Here is a 19,622-nt window from a genome sequence, read left to right as displayed (position 1 = left end):
CATTGTGTAAATGTGCCATATTTTCCTTATTCATTCTTTGGTCAAGGGGCATTTAGGTTGTTTCCAGGTTCTGGCTTTGACAAACAATGCTGCAATGAACATAGTTGAGCACATGTCCTTGTAGTACAATTGAGCATCCTTTGGGTACATACCCAAAAGTGGTATTGTTGGGTCTTGAGGAAGATTGTTTCCTAATTTTCTGAGAAATCGCCATACTGATTTCCAAAGGGGCTGTACCAATTTGCACTCACACCAGCAATGCAAGAGTGTTCCCTTTACCCCACAACCTCTCCAGCATAAATTGTCATTAATGTTTTTGAGTTTGGCAATTCTTACAGGCGCAAGACGGCCACCTTAGAGTTGTTTTGATTTGCATTTCTCTGATGGCTAAGGATGTTGAGCATTTCCTTAAGCGTCTTTCAGACATTTTAGATGCCTCTATTGAGAATTTTCTGTTTAGATCTGTACTCCATTTTTAATTGGATTATTTGTTCTTTTGATGACCAATTTCTTGAGTTCGTTGTATATTTTGAAGATCAGTCCTTTGTCTGATACGGGATTGGTGAAGATCTTTTCCCATTCTGTAGGCTGCCATTTTGTCTTGTTGATCGTGTCCTTTGCTTTACCAAAGCTTTTCAGTTTCAGGAGGTCCCATTTATTAATTGTTTCTCTCAGTGTCTGTGCTACTGGCGGTTATATTTAGAAAGTGGTCTCCTGTACCAGTGCGTTCAAGTGTGCTTTCCACTTTCTCTTCTATGAAGTTCAGTGTGGTTGGCTTTATGTTGAGGTCTTTGATCCATTTGGATTTGAGTTGTATGCATGGTGATAAATATGGATCTATTTTCATTCTTCTACATGTTGATATCCAGTTATGCCAGCACCATTTATTAAATATGCTCTCTTTTTCCATTTGATATTTTTTACTTCTTTGTCAAAATACAGGTGTTCATAGATGTGTGGATTAATATCTGGGACTTTGATTCAGTTCCATTAATCCTCTTGTCTATTTTTATGACAATACCAGGCTGTTTTCAGTAATGTAGCTCTGTAGTAGAGTTTGAAGTCAGGGATTGTGATGCCTCCAGAAGTTCTTTTATTGTACAGGATTGTTTTGGCTGTCCTGGATTTTTTGCTTTTCCATAAGAAGTTGAATACCATTCTTTTGAGGTCTGTGAAGATTTCTGCTGGAATTTTGATGGGCATTGCATTGAATCTGTAGATTGCTTTTGGTAAGATTGCCCTTTTTACTATGTTAATTCTACCTACCCCAGAGCATGGGAGATCTTTCTATTTTCTGGTGTCTTCTTCAATTTCTTTCTTCAAAGATTTAAAGTTCTTGTCATACAAGTCTTCCACTTGTTTGATTAGCGTTACTCTGAGATATTTTATGCTATTTGTGGCTATTGTGAAGGGTGATGTTTCTTTGATTTCTTTCTCATTCCATTTATCATCTGTGTACAGGAGGACTACTGATTTTTTTTATATATTACTGCTGTATTACTGAAAGTGTTTATGAGTTGTAGAAGTTCCTTGGTAGAATTTTTGGGGTCTCTTATGTAAACTATCATATCATCAGCAAATAGTGAGAGTTTGACTTCTTCTTTTCCGATTTGTATCCCCTTGATCTCCTTTTGTTGTCATATTGCTCTAGATAGGACCTCAAAAACTATATTGAATAGATATGGAGAGAGTGGACAACTTTGTCTTGCTCCTGATTTCATTGGGATTGCTGTGAATTTCTCTCCATTTAGTTTGATGTTGGCTGTTGGCTTGCTGTTTATTTCCTTTATTATCTCTTGTAATGAACAACCTTTCTAAAGGGAAGCCTCTCCTTCCATTTAAAGCCCTCTTATGCTGTTTATGGTACATTTTATTGTTCCTTTTCTAATGCTTCCCTGCCTCATGGCTGGATCATGGTCCTCAGGACCTTTCTCCTATTAAACCTCATCCCGAACGTCTTCTTTTGCATGCCAGCTTCTCTCTTGAACCAACTATTGTTCTCTTATTGCTAATGCCAAATAGTTTATTTGTGGTTACTTGTGGGAACATGAGTGGTTGGTTATTTAAATAGGTGAACTTACCCATTGCTACATCACTGAAGAAAATCTCTCTCCCCACCTAGTAACTATTAACTGCCCATGTATCCTCAGGAGGGGTAGAACCTCATGAGCCCAATTGTCCTTCATTAAAGAAGATCAAGGGGGGCAGTCTAGTGCAGGTAATAATAGCCACTGCTCAGAAATGCAACAGCATGTTATGTCCAAAAACAGGGGTTCCCCCAGCACATATTTTCTTCCTGTCACTTCTTCCTTTGGCCCTGGAGGGGCCAATAGTGATGTCCCCTTTAGACCTGAGCACTTATTCTCTAGACTTTGACCAGCAGTAACTGCCACCCACCACAAGGAAACTTGTCTGACCAAGGCTGTAGCAGAACTAGTCTCTGAATATAAACATTATATTACATAGGCCATTTGGTCCATCCTTTATGTCCATTTTTATTATTCTTAATCATAGGTTTAAAATTCTGTCATTTTTATGTCATGTTTGTGTTTCTGTAAGTGTCCTTAGATTCCTTTTATTTTGGGTGAACATAAATATTTCTTTCATTGAATCTGTGTAAGAAAGCACTTTCACAGTCTGTATGCCTGTTCATATCTGTAATTGTTTGCCTCCCATATATGAATGGAACCTGGTGGCATGAATTAACATTGAAAGAATAGTTTCTGTCTTGCATGGGACAGTGAACTTCCTTATTCAAGGGATCAACTGGTGCATTTGTCCACTTAGTAGATTGGTTATTTAAATGCAAATCAAATCTGTTTTGGGATGGAATTACAGTTAGTTTATCAAAGTATTCCAGCAATACACTGTGTTCATGACACATCCTGATTATGAATATTCTTCTTGGGTTTATTTGATGAGAAGTCTGATACTAGGAGTAGGTAATATAAAATAGTGTGTGTGTGTCTTGCATACATTTCTTACAATTAGGTCATGAGGATTCCAAGCACTGAACCAATTTCTAGAGATTTCAAATAAAGAATCAAAGTTCTGGGGACTGGAGAGATGGCTCAGCAGTTAGGAACACTGACTACTCTTCTAGAGGTCCCGAGTTCAATTTTCAGCATCCACATGGTGGCTCACAACCATCTAGAATAGGATCAGATGCCCTCTTATGTTATGCAGGAATACATGTACATAGAGCGTGTGCGCGCGCGCACACACACACACACACAATACATAAGTAAATTTTTAAAAAGAACCAAAGTTCTGATGAAAAGCACAGTTTGAAAAACAAGCATATTAGAAAAAATATTTTAAAGTACCAACTGCTTATACATGTCTAGGGTCCCCAAGAATACACAAACATACCCATCAACTGGTGCTGTTTCTCATATGAAGCATGTTTTTGGATCATTTTATAGCAGTATCTGTAATGAGGGTGCCATTTCTATTTAAAATAAAACTTCCATTTATAGGCAGCTCTGGAAAAGGTTGCTAAAATCATCCAACAGTTAGATTTGCAGATAAACAAGAGGGATGTGGAGTTGAAACCCCAAGTCCTAAAGGCTGGTTAGAAGAGCCCAAACTTGAACCTAAGACTTATAACACCCAGTTCAGGGCTTCTCATCTCAAAATACACCACACATCAGGCTGAACTTCAGATTGAGATCATAGGGAAGACGGAAATGGCACTGGGCGATGACTCAGTGACTGAAGTGCATGTTGGCATTGGCACTATTCCTGGAGAGATGAAAAACGATTACTTGCCCCACAGAGGGAACTGACAGCAGTCTGAAATAAGAACACCACCAAAGCCCAGTTTAGTCACTGATGTTTTTATTGGTGTTACTTATTAGAGTATAGATGAGAGGTTACTTACAAGAGCAAAGATGATTTAATGACAGCAGCATTAAAGCCTAGGTATCAGCTCATGAAAACTGTAAACCCGGAGCACCTGCACAATATGCAGGCACCTCAATGGGCTGGAAAATGTCTCTCCCAAGCAGCTCATGTGGTCTTAGCCCTTTCCAGGCAGTTGACTGATCTGCCTCTCCTGGGCAGTTAGGCTTTTCTGAGAGTGTCTCTCAGCAGTCCTTACTACCTACATATACTTTGAGAAAGAGGGACTTAGTGAATCTGATCAGTTTCAGAGACTTCCTGAAGCTTTTGAGTTGTTTACTTCCTGAGCTTAAAGAGATTCCCTGTAGGATGAATTTCTTCACCTCCCTTAGGACATTCTGTTTCTTAATAAGCTCCCCTCCAAGATGAAATGTTTTATCTCAGAGGAATTTGTTACACATTGGGGGAGCACATGTCTATTACCCAAATGCTGGGAGGTAGAGGCAGGAGGATCCCTGAAATGGTGAGTTTCAAGTTCAATGAGAAAGCCTGTCCCCCTTTGCCCCCCCCCCACAAAATGATAGAGTCACAGAAAAAGTCAGCTGATGTTGACCTCTGGTTCACACACACACACACATATCACAGAGAGACACACACACATACAGATGTGCACACTTACACACAAAGAGAAAGAGACAAAGAGAGACTATGTAGAATTTCATCACAATTCCAAGCCCAATATATTAAAATTTTATCATTCTAACTCATGACAGCAGAAGAAATAACCTTATTTACAGAGTACATTTCTGATTGAATAGAATTTATGTGAAATATTATCAGAAGTTATCCTTTGTATTGAGGTGTTCTAAGCCATGAGACAGACCTTTAATTTCTCTAATATCAATATTACTTTATCTGCAAATTAATGTGTTTACAAAGGCATTTTGTAAACCTTTTTTCCTTTTTATTTAAATTGAATGTAAAATTATTACCTGTGCCATAACTGCTTGACTTTGTAGTATTATAACAATAACTCTAGGAAATAAGGATAACAAAGATATAACAGTGGTAATATTAATGGTCATTAGATTTTCTGTTATGTTTTTAATCAAAATTATGAACAGTTGCCTTGCTAAGAATTCAGTCTTATCCTGCAATGCTTACCCTGGATTGTATAGCATAATGAAACAGAGTGACTTTTAAATTTTAATTGTTTTTTTTACTTTGTAAGAAAGCATACGCATCACAAAAATTAGTATAATTTGACACGTAATGATTCTGTAATATTGACCCTATATATTAGAGCATTGAAGTTAGACTTATTTGTAATCTTTTTTCTTTTGTATTTTTCATAGATGGCCAATGAGTTTTCTATGTGTATTGCTTTGTTTTTGATTTTTGTTTTTTGTTTTGTTTTCCAGGTGTACATCTCTGAAGTAAGATGATTTGTCAGAAATTCTATGTGGCTTTGTTACACTGGGGTAAGTTGCATACACCTTTGTGTATTTGGGAGGATATTTCTGTAGATTAATTTCTAAAGAGGAACTTTTATATTGAACAGTAATTTGGTGTTTTGGGGTCCCAACCCATGCCTATAAATAACTGTTCTTGTGCAGTTCCACTAGCAATGCATGTCACTATTCTTTCACCTTTTACTACATCAAAGAAGACAAGTATTGTGTTTCAATCTTATTGATTTGAATTTTATGTGTGTGTGAGGTTGGGCAGTTAGTTGACTGACTATATTTCTGGTGAGATTTTTTGTTTTACACTTCAAATACCTGGTTGTTGAGTTTGTTGGTCTTAGACAAATTTTAGGACTTTCTAAACTGTAAGAAACTTTTAACTGTGTTTTAAAGCTCCATAAAGAAACAGAACTGATGGTGACATGTGTATGTATGAGTATACACATGTGCACATGTGTTCACACATGTGTGCATATGTTTATAAGCAAATGGATCATTTAATTTCAAAGACTGAGTGCTTCTTAATCTGCAGTTGGAAAACTACAGACTCAAGAGAACCAATGGTATCTAAGTGCAAGGTCTGAAACACACACACACCTACAATCACATATATAAATACAGGTGTATACTTTTGTAGTCATGACAGTATGATGCTCTGAGGGGATATTATCAAGGATATGCATATGTTTGGAATGATCACTGAATACCACAACTTTCCAAGAGAGTTAAATATATACCTATCCCTCCTCTCACCAGTTGTAGACTTGTCCTTCAGAGGAAGCTTCTTCAGCTGTTTTTTGTTTGTTTTGATGGTCTTATAGTTTTAGTGAGCCATCATTTTCAAACATTCTCCTGTTTGGAACTAGCCATACGTTGCCAATAACTTTTTTTTTTTTTTAACATAGGGAAACCTAGTTTATTATTTAGTTTTTGGTGCCTAGACTTTTTTCAAATTCATTTGTAATTATAACATATGTATTTTGTTACTATGGATTTATCACATAAGAAGTGTTTGGAATCTGTAAAATATGGAAAGTTGAAATTAATGGATAAGTGTATTATGTCATATTATCATTTCAATGCTTTAAGCACTTCATATCTGCTCCCCTAACATTTTCCAAGAAGGTATATATTGTCACTATCTACAGTTGGCACACTGTGTGTTAGATCTTTGGCCCTCTTCCTGTCTAAGTATAGATATACGCATTATTTGAGTGACTCAGCTACAGCTTCCTCCGCTATATCATGATTCACAGTCTGCTCTCTACTTGTTTAAGGTAGATTCATGGGCAATGAAGTCATGTAACATTTGCCTTTTTGTGCCTGGCTTTATTTAACATATGCTCTCCTTGTGTTGAGAATGGTAGCTTCCCTTCTTTTATGATGGAATAATATCTGTTGTTTGAAAGTGTATGTAAATTGATTGTCTCCCAGTGATCCATTGTGATGGGAGATTTGGTCCTTGGATGATAATATCAGGAAGTGCTGTGGAACCTTTCAATTTTGGCTCCTATCGAACAAATCTGGCTTTATCCAATACTCTGCTCATACCTGACCCCATGGTATCCTCCTGCCGCTGATGTTCACACCATCAGGTTTTCTTCCTTGTTGACAGAGGTTTCTGTCCTGTCCAGTCCTGTAGCCGTTCAGTCCCAAAAAAACACACAGAGGTCTACTTTAATTATAAACTGGTTGGCCTATTAGCTCAGGCTTCTTTTTAACTAATTCTTTTTTTTTTTTTTTTTTTTTTTTTGGGATTTTTTGAGACAGGGTTTCTCCGTAGCTTTTTGGTTCCTGTCCTGGAACTAGCTCTTCTAGACCAGGCTGGACTTGAACTCCCAGAGATCCGCCTGCCTCTGCCTCCCAAGTGCTGGGATTAAAGGCGTGTGCCACCACTGCCCGGCTTTAACTAATTCTTACATCTTAGATTAACCCATTATTCTTGCCTATGTTAGCCACTTGGCTTGATACCTTTCATCAGCGAGGCATTCTCATCTTGCTTCCTCTCTGTCTGGGTGACGACTGCAGACTGAGCTTTCCTCTTCCCAGAATTCCTCTGTTCTCCTTGCTTCACCTCTACTTCCTGCTGGGTGTCCTGCCTATACTTCCTGCCTGGCTACTGGGCAATCAGCATTTTATTAAACAAGTACAAGAAACAAATCTTTAAAGGGTAAAACCATTGTCCCATAGCACTTCCTTGAATATTTACTATGTTGTTTGAACTTTTAGTCTTCAAAACTAAACCCCTTTTATTGTAAAGCTAGGCTGTGTCCAATATTTCATTATGGAAATGAAAAGCTGGCCAGTGTAAATGTGTGTATATAAACAATCCTTTACCCATTCATTTGTTAATACTTAGGGTGACTCTGTATCATGAGCACTGCTGTGACCAGCATGAGTGATTTTTCTTTATTTGATAGACATCCCATAGTAGGGTTGCTGGACCGCATTCTTCCATTTCTGAGGCATATTGGTGCCTTTTCCCCTAATGGCTATACTGATGTACACACCTGTCAATGGTGAGTGAGGAGTCTTCTTCCTTCTTACCTTGGTTAATGCTTGTTCGTTTTGTCTTTTTAAGAATGGCTTTCTAACAGGAGTGACATATCACTGTGATTTTGATTCGACTTAGCTGCTGATTAGAGTGTTTTTAATTCTTTGAGAATTTCATACATATAAAATATATCTTAGTCCTATTCAACTTCTACCCCCATACTCTCAATAAATACATCTCCCTCCCAATGTCATAATCCTCTTTTTCTTTTTAAGGCACAGAATTCAACTAGTGCAGTATTGGTGCAGGGTCCCTTGTTTATTTTGTATAGTAACCCCATATTAGGCACACAGTTTATAGACATTTTTCCCCGTTCTGTACTTTGACATCTGAACAGTCACTCTGTTGAATATTTTCTTCTCAGAGACGAACTAGAGTTTGACATAATCTTTGTCATTGTTGTTATTGTAATTGTCTGTGATTTAGGAGTATGTCTCAAAATATCGCATAGCTCAATCTCAGTGTTTCCCAGCTTGACTTTAGTCTAGTCATAGTTATAGGTCTGCTAGGCCACGGATCCATGTTAAGTTATTTTTGTGTATCATGAAGGATGGTGGTATAGTTTCTTTATTTCTTATGAATGCTCATTTTTTTCCAGTGCTATTTACTAAACAGATCATTAAATTTTCAGGGAATTTTTGGTAGGCAGTTTTGTTGAAGCTTCATTGGTTCTAGATACACAGATTTATTTCTGAGTTCTTAATCATGCTGTGTCGATTCAGGCATCTTTTCCTGTTGGAACCATGCTGTTTTACTTATGTGACTTGGTCCTATGTGTGTATGTTTGGATCAGATTTGCTCCTTTTTTCTAGCAGGGATTTCACTCTTATAACCCTGTCTGTCTGAGAACTTGCCCTGTAGACAAGAATGGCCTCAAAGTCAGAGATCTGCCTGCTTTCTGGCTCCGAGTTCTAGGGTTAAAGGCATGTGCTACCATGCCTAGCTGGTGGCAGCTTTGTTCTTGAACATAATTTTCATAATTTCTTTGGTTTTTGGTGGGGTTTTTTTGTTTTGTTTCTTATGAACTTTTGTAGTGTTTACTCTCTGTTAAGAATGTTATTGACATTTTGGTATGGATTAAATTTGATAAATTCAAATACATTGAATTTATGCACTGATTTGGATAGTGAAATTTTAAAAAAATTTAAAAAATTCTTTCAATTGTATGAAAATACAATATTTTCCCATTTGTCTTTAATTTCTTTCATCCATGTTCTATGGTTAGTGTAGAAATCTTTCTCTTCTTTATTTTTTTTCTTTTTCTTTAAATTTTCTTTTTTTAAAAAAATATTTATTTATTTATTATGTATACAATAGTCTATCTGTATGTATATCTGCAGGCCAGAAGAGGGCACCAGACTTCATTACAGATGGTTGTGAGCCACCATGTGGTTGCTGGGAATTGAACTCAGAACCTTTGGAAGAGCAGGCAATGCTCTTAACCACTGAGCCATCTCTCCAGCCCGTTTCACTTCTTTACACACTTTTTAAAAGTGTAATTATTATAAATGGACTGCTCCCCTCTTTTTTATTTTTTCCCCCTTCTTTTGAGACAAGGGTCTCACAATGTTGCCCAGGCTGGTCTTGAAACTGATGGTTCCAGGGGTCTTCCTGCCTCAGCCTCCTGAGTAGTTGGAACTACAAATGTTCTGTAAGTGTATTTTTTTTCTTATTATTTTTTCCTTTACTCGGATGCTTATTATCATCTAATTCTATTGTTCTCATCAGGGTTCACTCTTTTTTACCTGTGGCCTTGGGCAATGACAGAATAGTATCCACACATCCCACTTATTCACCTCTCTGCTCGGCTTAAATCCTGGCAACCAGTATGTTTGGTGGAACCATGCAGATTGTGTCATCGTGATGGCCTCTTAAGGATATATGTGTACATTCCCTGTGTCTTTTCATTGCTTGGTTTTATTCTTTTCCTTTGAACTGAATATTATGCCTTTGTCTGAATTCTTCACTTTGTCCATCTGGGAACCAAAGAACATTCTGTTTGCTTCTGTTTCTTTACACTTTGTTGCATTTAATTCTTCAAAAGCTCTCATTCCACACACAATTCTAAGAATTCTCACACTGCGTTAGGGAATGTATACAATGAGGAGGTCATCAAATTATTCAGATTCATTTGTAAAATGAAGAAAGGTAGAGAGTTAATTGTTTATTTTCAAGAATTTCTTACTTAAAGACCAGCTCAAAATTTGCAGCTTTTTGCGTATAGTGCTGCAAATGCTCTTAGGTCTATATTGAAAAGGTAATGATTTACCTGCAGTGTGAGTTTCCTGGAAGGACTGTTTTGCATCATTTACTGGGGATTTTCCTATAGGATATTATACATCTCAAGACTCCTGGGAAAGTTCAAGAGACCTTGCAACTCTCTTTAAGTTAGAGACAAACTTTCTCCAAAAGTATTAACATACTGTCGTGATCTTTCTAATGGCGATTAAAAGTGCTTTAGTCCTTATTGATATCATTAAACATCCAGATATTTCTTATTTATTCTAAAAGTTAGAATAATTTTACTATAAAAAGGAAGAGAGTTAATGTAAATTTTCTCATGCTAAAATATAAACTTGCTAGATTAACGAAGAAAATTGATGCATGAATTTCCAAAGCAGAGGTGCCAAAGAATGCAATTAGTTCAGTAAATCTATCAAGTTCTCAAGTCTGATGCACTGGAAGGTGGAAGCTCAGACTTATTCACTTGAAGGTTAAGTATTTCTGAGGACTGCACCATTAAGTCTCTAGCATTTTCTAGTTACATCTTTGTCAAAATGATCACTTGTGTCCTGTGTCTTTTTCCTGTCCGAACAGAATTTCTTTATGGGATAGCTGCACTTCACCTGTCATATCCAGCTGCTCCCTGGAGATTTAAGTTGTTTTGTGCACCACCAAACACAACAGGGGACGCCTTTCTCTCACCTGCCGGAATCCCAAAGAGTGCTTCGGCTTTGAGTGGGGGTTATGAAGCAGATGTCGAAGCTAGCTTTAATGCAAGTGGTGTCTACGTGTCTGAGTCATCCCAAACCGTTTTCCACTGTTGCTTTGGGACTGAGCTAGGTACAAATTGCTCTGTGCTAGCAAGTAAAACCGAAGGGAAGATGCTGGCTTCAACAGTAAAGGCTTTAGTCTTTCGCCAGCTAGGTAAGTACTTTCATGTCCCAAGTCTACACTGTTGTGTTATGCCTGTATCCATCAAAATGTTTTAATTATCCATAGCTTGTATGAATTAGCTATCATATTATGTGATTAACATGCGTTATAACTTTATATCATTTTAAAATTAGGATTCATTGTGTGACAAATATATATGCTCTGCTCATTTTTTTTTTTTTTTTTTTTTTTTTTTTTTTTTTTGGTTTTTCGAGACAGGGTTTCTCTGTGGTTTTGGAGCCTGTCCTGGAACTAGCTCTGTAGACCAGGCTGGTCTCGAACTCACAGAGATCCGCCTGCCTCTGCCTCCCAAGTGCTGGGATTAAAGGCTGCTCTGCTCATTTTTATAGCTTGCAAAACTATCATTAAGGGAACTATTTTACTTGTAAATATGCTCTTTGGAGTCTAAATTTTCTTGGAAGCAAAAAAAAGCACACTTAAAATAGATAAAATATCAAATTACTAACACCTCTGTTGAAGTAGTGAAATTTCAAAATGTTTAAAATTATAATGAATTGTGCAGGCAAGGAATCTCCCCGAAACCATATGTTATGCTGAGTGAGTTTAATTGTTGCCTTAAGAATAATGTATACTGAAAGCAGCAAGCTTAGTTAACTTTGTATATAAAAATTAAAACAGCAAAACTATTTTTAAGTCTTCTGAAGGGACAGAGAAGACTCAACTGGCTCAATTATATGAAAAGACCCCAAACAGGGAAGAATAGGCATACCTAAGTAAGGACTCTTGTGTGGTGTTAGTTGGATTTCCCAGTTGATATTAATGACCCTTCAGTCCAGATAATTCTTTAGTCTGACCAGCCCTGGTCTCTACACAGTACTGAAGGAAATATCTTTATCTGTAATTGTAATATCTATCTCCAGCCTGTCATTGTGGCACATGAATGGCAAAGACAGGAGGACTGTGAGTTCCAGACCAGCCTGGGCTACAAAGTGAGACATCAAACCAAACAAAAGAAATCTTCAGATATTGTCAGATGTCCCCCATCTGCCTGGTTTAACACTTTACACAGGGAAAAGCATACTAAGTTGAAATCAGTTTAGAATAAGAAAGGATTAGAGAGATGGCTCAGTGGTTAAGAGCCTCTGTTCTCCCAGAGGACCTGGGTTCAGGGGCTCAGTGCTTAAGAGCACTTGCTGCGTTTGCAGAGGACCTGTTTTGGTTCTTAGCACTTACGTCAGGAGACTCACAGCCACTCTAACTCCAGTGCCAGGTGATCTGATGCTCTCTTCTGGCCTCTGTGGACATGCATGCCTTTGGTGCACTTAAAATCATGCGGGCACACACACACACACACACACACACACACACACACAGAGAGAGAGAGAGAGAGAGAGAGAACAAAATAAATCATTGCAAAAAGAATAATGATAAAACTTAATTTTTTTTATAAAACTAGATTTTAAAACAACTTAGGAATAATTCCAATTGAGTTCACAAATGTTAATGAAGCTTTTTGATTACTAAGGGAATAGCTTAGCTATCCCATTGATTATTAAATATACTAAGAATGAACACGTTCTTAATAATGAGTCTTGAGCTCACCTTACTAGACCTGGATGGAGGTGGGTGGTCCTTGGTCTTCCCACAGGGCAGGGAACCCGGATTACTCTTAGGGATGATGAGGGAGGGGAACTTGATGGGGGAGGGGGAGGGAAATGGGAGGCGGTGGCAGGGAGAAGGCAGAAATCTTTAATAAATAAATAAATAAATAAATAAATAAATAAATAAATAAAAAATAATGAGTCTTGAATGATAAAAATGCCACTACATTCTTTATTTCTGAGGGGAAATCATTACCATACTATGTATTTCAACTTTATAAGTGGGTAATAACTAGTTAACTTTTAAGTGAACTAAAGTTTTTGTGACTAAAATGAGGAAGGTAAGGAGTGGCTTAAAGGATTTTAATTTGTTCTTCTTTCATATAGGTTTCTCCTTCATACAGGGTCCCCAAAAGCTAGAAATACTTCTTATTTGGTTAACTGTTAGTGTTGTCAGTTTTGCCTTGTTAGTCATATATTTTTTAAAAGATTTATTTTAACTTTTATTTACACACACGCACATGCTTGTGTGCGTGTGCGTATGTGTGTGTGTGTGTGTGTGTGTGTGTGATGGCACATGTGTTTGGTTGCCTGTGGAGGCCAGAAGATGACCTCGGGTCCTGGGGCTCTGGAGTTACAAGTGGTTACAGGTCGCTGTCTTGATCTATTGACCTAAGATAAATAAAAATGAGTCTTATCCTGCTTAAGTAGCTTGAGATTAAAAACAAGTTGAGAAATGGTAATTGAATTTAATTCTCTGATTTAAAACAGGTTGGAGCAAGGTGGGGAGGGGAACACCGAGGTACTGAGCAGAGGGGTTGAAGGCCCTGAATGGCTTATGCAAACACACTCCAAACAGCCTGTTTTCCCCCCTCTCAAAATGGGCAGTGGAAATAGTATCAGAACACTGCTAAATTCAGTTCAGTGCTTCTCTTTGACTGGGTTGTTGAGAGTGTTTTTCAGTTTTAATGCAGTTTATTTTTATGTATGTATGTATGTATTTATTGATGGTTTTTCAAGACAGGGTTTCTCTGTAGCTTTGGAGCCTGTCCTGGAACTAGCTCTTATAGACCAGGCTGGCCTTGAACTCACAGAGATCCGCCTGCCTCTGCCTCACGAGTTCTGGGATTAATGGCGTGCGCCATCACCGCCCGGCTTAATGCAGTTTATTTTTAATGCAGGTGTAAACTGGGACATCGAGTGCTGGATGAAAGGGGACTTGACCTTATTCAGTTGTCACATGGAGCCGTTGCTTAAGAACCCCCTCAAGAATTATGACTCTAAGGTCCATCTTTTATATGATCTGTGAGTACCGATGAGATTAATCTGGCTAGTCATCTGACCTGATTTGTTTAAAGCACAGATGTAGGTTATGAACCCCTCCCACCCCTGTACTTTCTTTGCAGCTGTGCGCATTATAAAAAGTTGTTTGTATGCTTTTACATCCATCTCCCCCATTAGGTTTCTCCTTTCTCTTCCTGTTTATTTAGGCGTGGAGACGCTGCTGATGTGGATGGACATACAGTCTAAAAGAAATGTGAACATTGTTCTCTGTGTGAACTGGCCAATACGTTTATTATAGGAATTACCCTAATGTTCTTTCCAACACATCCCTATCCACTTGCTGACTGAGAGAGGTTGTTCACTGTGTACAAAATGCATTGAAAACATTGCCAACATGAATGGCTTAAAACAACTTGATATTGTCTTTCGGAAGATTTTAAATGGATGGGCAGCAGTTGGAGGCCTGTCAGAAGGACTGAGGTTTTATTGAGGGCCTGATGTAATGAGAAAGATGAAGAGATGCCTACTTTCTAATGATCTTGTAAATTCACAAAGCCAGTAGAACTCAGATGCGCCATGGCAGGAGGACTTGGGGTTTATAGGCTGCCACCCTGAAGGAAACTCCTTCTGTGGTGGGTAGCTGGATTAAAGATGGGTCCAGGAGAATACCCAAATTGAAAGAGTTGACAATGCTTCAGTAATGAAAGGGGACAAGGAAGAAAGTGAAGGCTCTAGTTTCCATTTTATATGGATTGATTAAACCATCATAAGAATGCTAGATGTTTTTGTAAGCTCTCTATTTTAGAGATTCTGTAAGGGTGCAAGGTGCCTAAGATAAAACAAACCTTTTGCTTCCATCCTTAAAAATATCTATACAGTAAGAGCTGAAAGATAGAAGAGTGGTGAAAAGTCATCTTCTGGGCAGGGCACAGACACTGCAATCAGGAACTCACAGCACCTGTGGTTGCCTGCACTGGGCGTGCTCAAGACTAGCTCTGTCCATAATCATTCATGGATGTGGGAGAGCCTCTTGGGACTCTACTAGATGTATTAGTCATTTTTTTTTATTTCTGTGATAAAATATCCTGGCCAAAGCAATTTATAAAAAAAAAATAGAGTTTAATTGGGCTTACGGTTTCAGAGGCTTAGAGTCCATGATGGGAGAGTGAAGGGATGACAGCATGAACAGCTGAGAGCTAACATCTCAAAATGCAAAGTAGGCAATAGAGAGCACAGGGGGAATGGTGCAAGTCTTTTGACACCTCAAAGCCAACCCCTAGTAGCATACTTCCTCCTACTAAGCCACGCCTCCTAATCCTTCCCAAACAGTTCCACCAACTGGGAGCCAAGTATTCAGAGATATGGCCATTCTTATTTAAACTACCACATCCTCTATGCTGAACTAAGAGCTGCAGATAGATTCTGGGAGAGGAAGAGTCATTGTCTTTACTTATGTAGCCACTGGTGATCCTGCCAGATCCAAATCAACAGTTCAAATCCCATGATGGCCCTGGTTAAACTCAATGGGTCACAACGCAAAATAAAAAGAGTTGATTATAGGAAAAGGATTTGTGGGGAGGGATAGGGGTTGGCAGAAGGGAGTTAAGAAAGGGTAGAGTGAGAGCAATCAGAATGTTTTACACACCTGTATGGAAGTGTCAAGAGACTAATCATTGACTAAGTATTAAAAACTCAAAATTATTATTCAGTGACAAAAGTTCTAAAACCAATGACACAAGTTCTATTATAGTTTTTTTAAATTACTAATTTTCCATTTTTGCCTTCAGTTGCATTTATGTGGCTCCAGCTACTGAAATTTGCAAACAGTCCTTTTTAGTAGCAGAGAGACAAATACTCATTATCTGGTCCAGGTGTTTTGAAAGCATCTGCCTATGACTAAACACAGCTGTCCCATCTTTGGTTCAGAAGGCAGGTGGTAAAGGAACACCTGCTCTTAAAACACAGCAGAAGTTCCAGAGCTAAGAACCCAAAGTCCAGCAGCAAGTACTGGTGATAAAAGGAAGAATGAATGTTTGTGAGGCCTCTAGTCCATGCCATATTTACTTACTGGCTTTACCAAAAATGTGTACTTTGTTGAGTGGAATTAAAGTTGTGTTTGCCGTCATGACCATATGAGCTATTAGGTACATTCAGCCCTTCTGTGGTCTCAGTCAGGGGCTAAAATGATTGGTCTGGCCATTCCTTTGACATGTATCATTCTGCTTGTATGACAAAAGGAGAATTATTTTTTAATGATTGAATAAAAAGTTCTAGGCTTAAGAAATCTGCAGCTGGCCGGGCGGTGGTGGCGCACGCCTTTAATCCCAGCACTCGGGAGGCAGAGGCAGGCGGATCTCTGTGAGTTCAAGGCCAGCCTGGTCTACAAGAGCTAGTTCCAGGACAGGAACCAAAAGCTACAGAGAAACCCTGTCTCGAAAAATCCAAAAAAAAAAAAAAAAAAAAAAAAAAAAGAAAGAAATCTGCAGCTATAATTTAGGTAAGGTTTAGTTGATTTCTTTGAGTAAGAACACACACTTAATCTACTGACTTGTAAGTATTTGATTAGCTCTTCCTATACATCTGATAGCAGGAAGCCTTTATACTGTCTTATACATTCACAACCCTTGCCAATTCATCTGTGAGCCACAGGCAATGGGCCTTCATTTCTGTTAGTTCAACATGCACAAATCATTAATGTGGTGGTTTGAAAGAAAATGGCCCCCAAAGGAATGACACTGTTAGGAAGTGTGGCCTTAATGGAGAAAGTGTGTCACTATGGGGTGGGCTTTGAGGTCTCTTTTCTCAAGCTTCACTCAGTGTGACAGTCAGTTGACCTCCTCTTGCCTATAAGATGTAGCACTATCAGATCCAGCACCATGTCTGCCTGCACGCTGCCATGCTCCCCTTCATGGACATAAAGGACTGAACCTCTGAAACTGTAAGGGAGCCACCCTCAATTAAATGTTTTCTTTATAAGAGTTGCCATGGTCATGGTGTCTCTTCACGGCAATAGAAACCCCAACTAAGATAGTGAAGTATAATCCATCATATACACATACTTAAGGAGATATATATTACATGATCATCTCAATTGATGCAGGAAAGGCCCTTGACAAAGTTCAGCATCTCTTTATGGATGAAAACCCTGAAGACATCAAGAATAAAAAGAAAGTACTTTAACATAAAGACCATATGAGACAGAGCTGTAGTGCTCGCTCTCTCTCTCTTTCTCTCTCTCTCTCTCTCTCTCTCTCTCTCTCTCTCTGTATTTATATTATTTATACATGTGTTTGTAGCTCATGAGTCTAGAAAAGGGATCATGAGAAGAGAGGAAGCTATCTTAATGGAGGCATAAAACAATGATGAAATACACACACTTGGGAAGCAAAGGTGGAGAACTAACCCAGGCAGGGAGAGAACCAGCTCTGGGGGTGAGGAGCACATAGGAGCAGTAGAGAAGGAAATTACCGAGAACAAAGTGTGAGGAGACATAGGTATGAAGAACCTGCAGTGAATCCCAGTCCTTAGTATTGTTACCTAAACAGTTAATTAAGAAGAAAAGAAAATCTCAAAAAAAGATGTAAAAATGAAAACCATCGGAACAACTTTAAGGAAGTATCAAATATGTAGAGTTATTATCTTCCTTTCCGCGGTAGGCAATCAGTTCACCACGACCTTGGACTCTGTACACGTTACAAAGGGAGAAAGCTGTTGATTGCAGTTGTCCCTCTACAGAAGTGCACCCAGTGACACATGATTCCCTTCTGTGCTCTATTTAACGTGTCTGAAAATAATGGAATGAGAGTCAGTGTGGCACGGGTGATGCCTGCTCCTGCATGGCTAAATTGAGCATATCCCTTTATCTTTAGTACATGCATAAGATACACTTTTAGAAATACTATGTCTTTACCTCCATCTCTGCCTTTATTGGTAACTAATAATTGCCATGAAAGAACACTGGAATAACAGATTTGACTGAGTCCTTGTCCCTAAAACAAACTGCCTCACCAGATACATGTGAAAACCATAGTTAGAGTCTAGTTAATTCTCCGTTTGGGGCAGGCTAGAGGGAGAACCAGCTAGCCAAATCTAGCAGATTTCAAAAACACTGGGTGTGCTGGTTCAGTTTTTGTCAACTTGACACAAATCTGGACATACTTGGAAGAGGGGCTCTCAACTGAGGAACTGCCTCTATCAGATTGGCCTGTATACATGTCTGTAGAGCATTTTCTTGATTGCTGGTCCTCCGTGGACAGTGCTATCCTCGGCAGGTGGGCCTGGGTTGTGTAGAGATCAAGCCAATGAGGAGCTTTTCTCTGTGGTTTCTGCTTCAAGTTCCTACGTTGCGCTCCCAAGGTGTCTTTCCCCCATGGTGGACAGGAACCTAGAAGCCAAATAAACCCTTTCTCCCTCAAGGTGTTTTTACACAGCAATAGAAAGGCAGACTAGAGTTATGTGGAGAGTGATCATGGCTGTCAGTGGAAAGTACTTCCAAAAGACAGGTGGATAAATCCCTGGCCTCTTTCTAGTTGTTAGGGCATTGAATCTTAACCTTGCTTGCTCAGCCTCCATTGGCATTTGCTGTTTGTGGGCATAATCTGCCAGGATTTCCAGACCTTCAGCTTGTGTTATATTTTATGTATGCTGTGTCCAGGGCCATCCTTCTTTGTATGTGTGTGTATGGTGGGGTGGGGCATTGGAAAATAGTCTACTCAGAACTGAAACTCTGTGAGTTATTTTTGCCCATGGCTAGGAAATTAATTTTGGTGTTGGGTCATAAAATGGAGGTTGCATTTATGGATGGGAAGCTCTTTGCTTCTTTCACCAGTAGGGATGTCTACTTCTGAGATGCTTATGCCCAGAAAGGTAGTTTCTGCTTAAATGCTGGGGGGTTGGAAGTCAGGGAGAATATATGTTGTATTGTATCTAGATACTGATTCCAGGCTGTTGGTTTTGGTTGAGTGTCATTCCTGGATCTTTGGCTTCTAGAACCAATTCTGTTCTGAAGACTACTGCAACATCTCTGAATGCTTTGGCAATGCTCTTATGCACAGTGCTTTATGCAGCATTATTTTATGGCCAAGTTCCTTAATCAGAAATGCTGGTACTTGCTTTAAGACAGTAGTTAAATGTATCTTTTTATTTTAAGGAAATCACCATTTTGTTCCATCAAAATTCACAAGCGAAATTGTTCAAAGACTTCCATGTGTGAAAAAAGTGTGTTTTTCCAGGAGATAAAATTTGATGTTTAAAAAGGATTTAAAAACCTATAAATATATCCTCAAATGGACAGCATTGTTTGAGCTCAGTTATTAATGTTTGTCTGAGAACCTGAAGGAGAGATACTCTAACAAATGTGATATGCTGGGACTGCTTTAGACATTTATTTTTGACCAGGGAGGAAGTTCTTCCTTTCCTTTGTAAGGTCCCTACTGTGAGCCTCACGTTGTGAGTGTGGGGAAATAGTGTTCACAACAGGATTTCCCTTGGTTATGTGAGGAGAGTTTTCCTGGCGAAACTATACACACTGCTATTCACTCCAGATAGGGAGCCCATGACAGACCAAAGTAAGGATATCATCAAAGTCCACCTTGGTGAACCAATGAGTTTTATTGGGGTTATATACAGGAATATGGGTGGGGAGTTACTTACAGGAAAAGAAATGACAAAAACAGATGCACCACCAAAGCCCACCCCACTATGTGTGACAGTGCCGCAAAGTCAGGGACTTGGAAAACACTGCATACCTGCAGGCAG

At 38.8% G+C, this 19,622-nt stretch overlaps 1 protein-coding gene across 2 annotated transcripts in view; it reads left to right on the top strand.

The window, feature by feature from the left end:
• Window positions 1-19,622, top strand: part of Lepr (leptin receptor) — an 87,856-nt gene that overhangs the window by 14,439 nt on the left and 53,795 nt on the right. For both annotated transcript variants that reach the window (XM_057784008.1, XM_057784007.1), the window contains exons 2-4: window positions 5,265-5,324; window positions 10,681-11,010; window positions 13,763-13,886. In XM_057784008.1, the coding sequence (XP_057639991.1) occupies window positions 5,285-5,324; window positions 10,681-11,010; window positions 13,763-13,886 (494 nt within the window). In that variant the 5' untranslated portion in view covers window positions 5,265-5,284. The remainder of the gene's footprint in view (window positions 1-5,264; window positions 5,325-10,680; window positions 11,011-13,762; window positions 13,887-19,622) is intronic.

This window comes from Chionomys nivalis, chromosome 11, assembly GCF_950005125.1.
Source record: "Chionomys nivalis chromosome 11, mChiNiv1.1, whole genome shotgun sequence".
Lineage (NCBI taxonomy): Eukaryota > Metazoa > Chordata > Mammalia > Rodentia > Cricetidae > Chionomys > Chionomys nivalis.
This window is presented reverse-complemented; position numbering and strand designations above follow the sequence as displayed.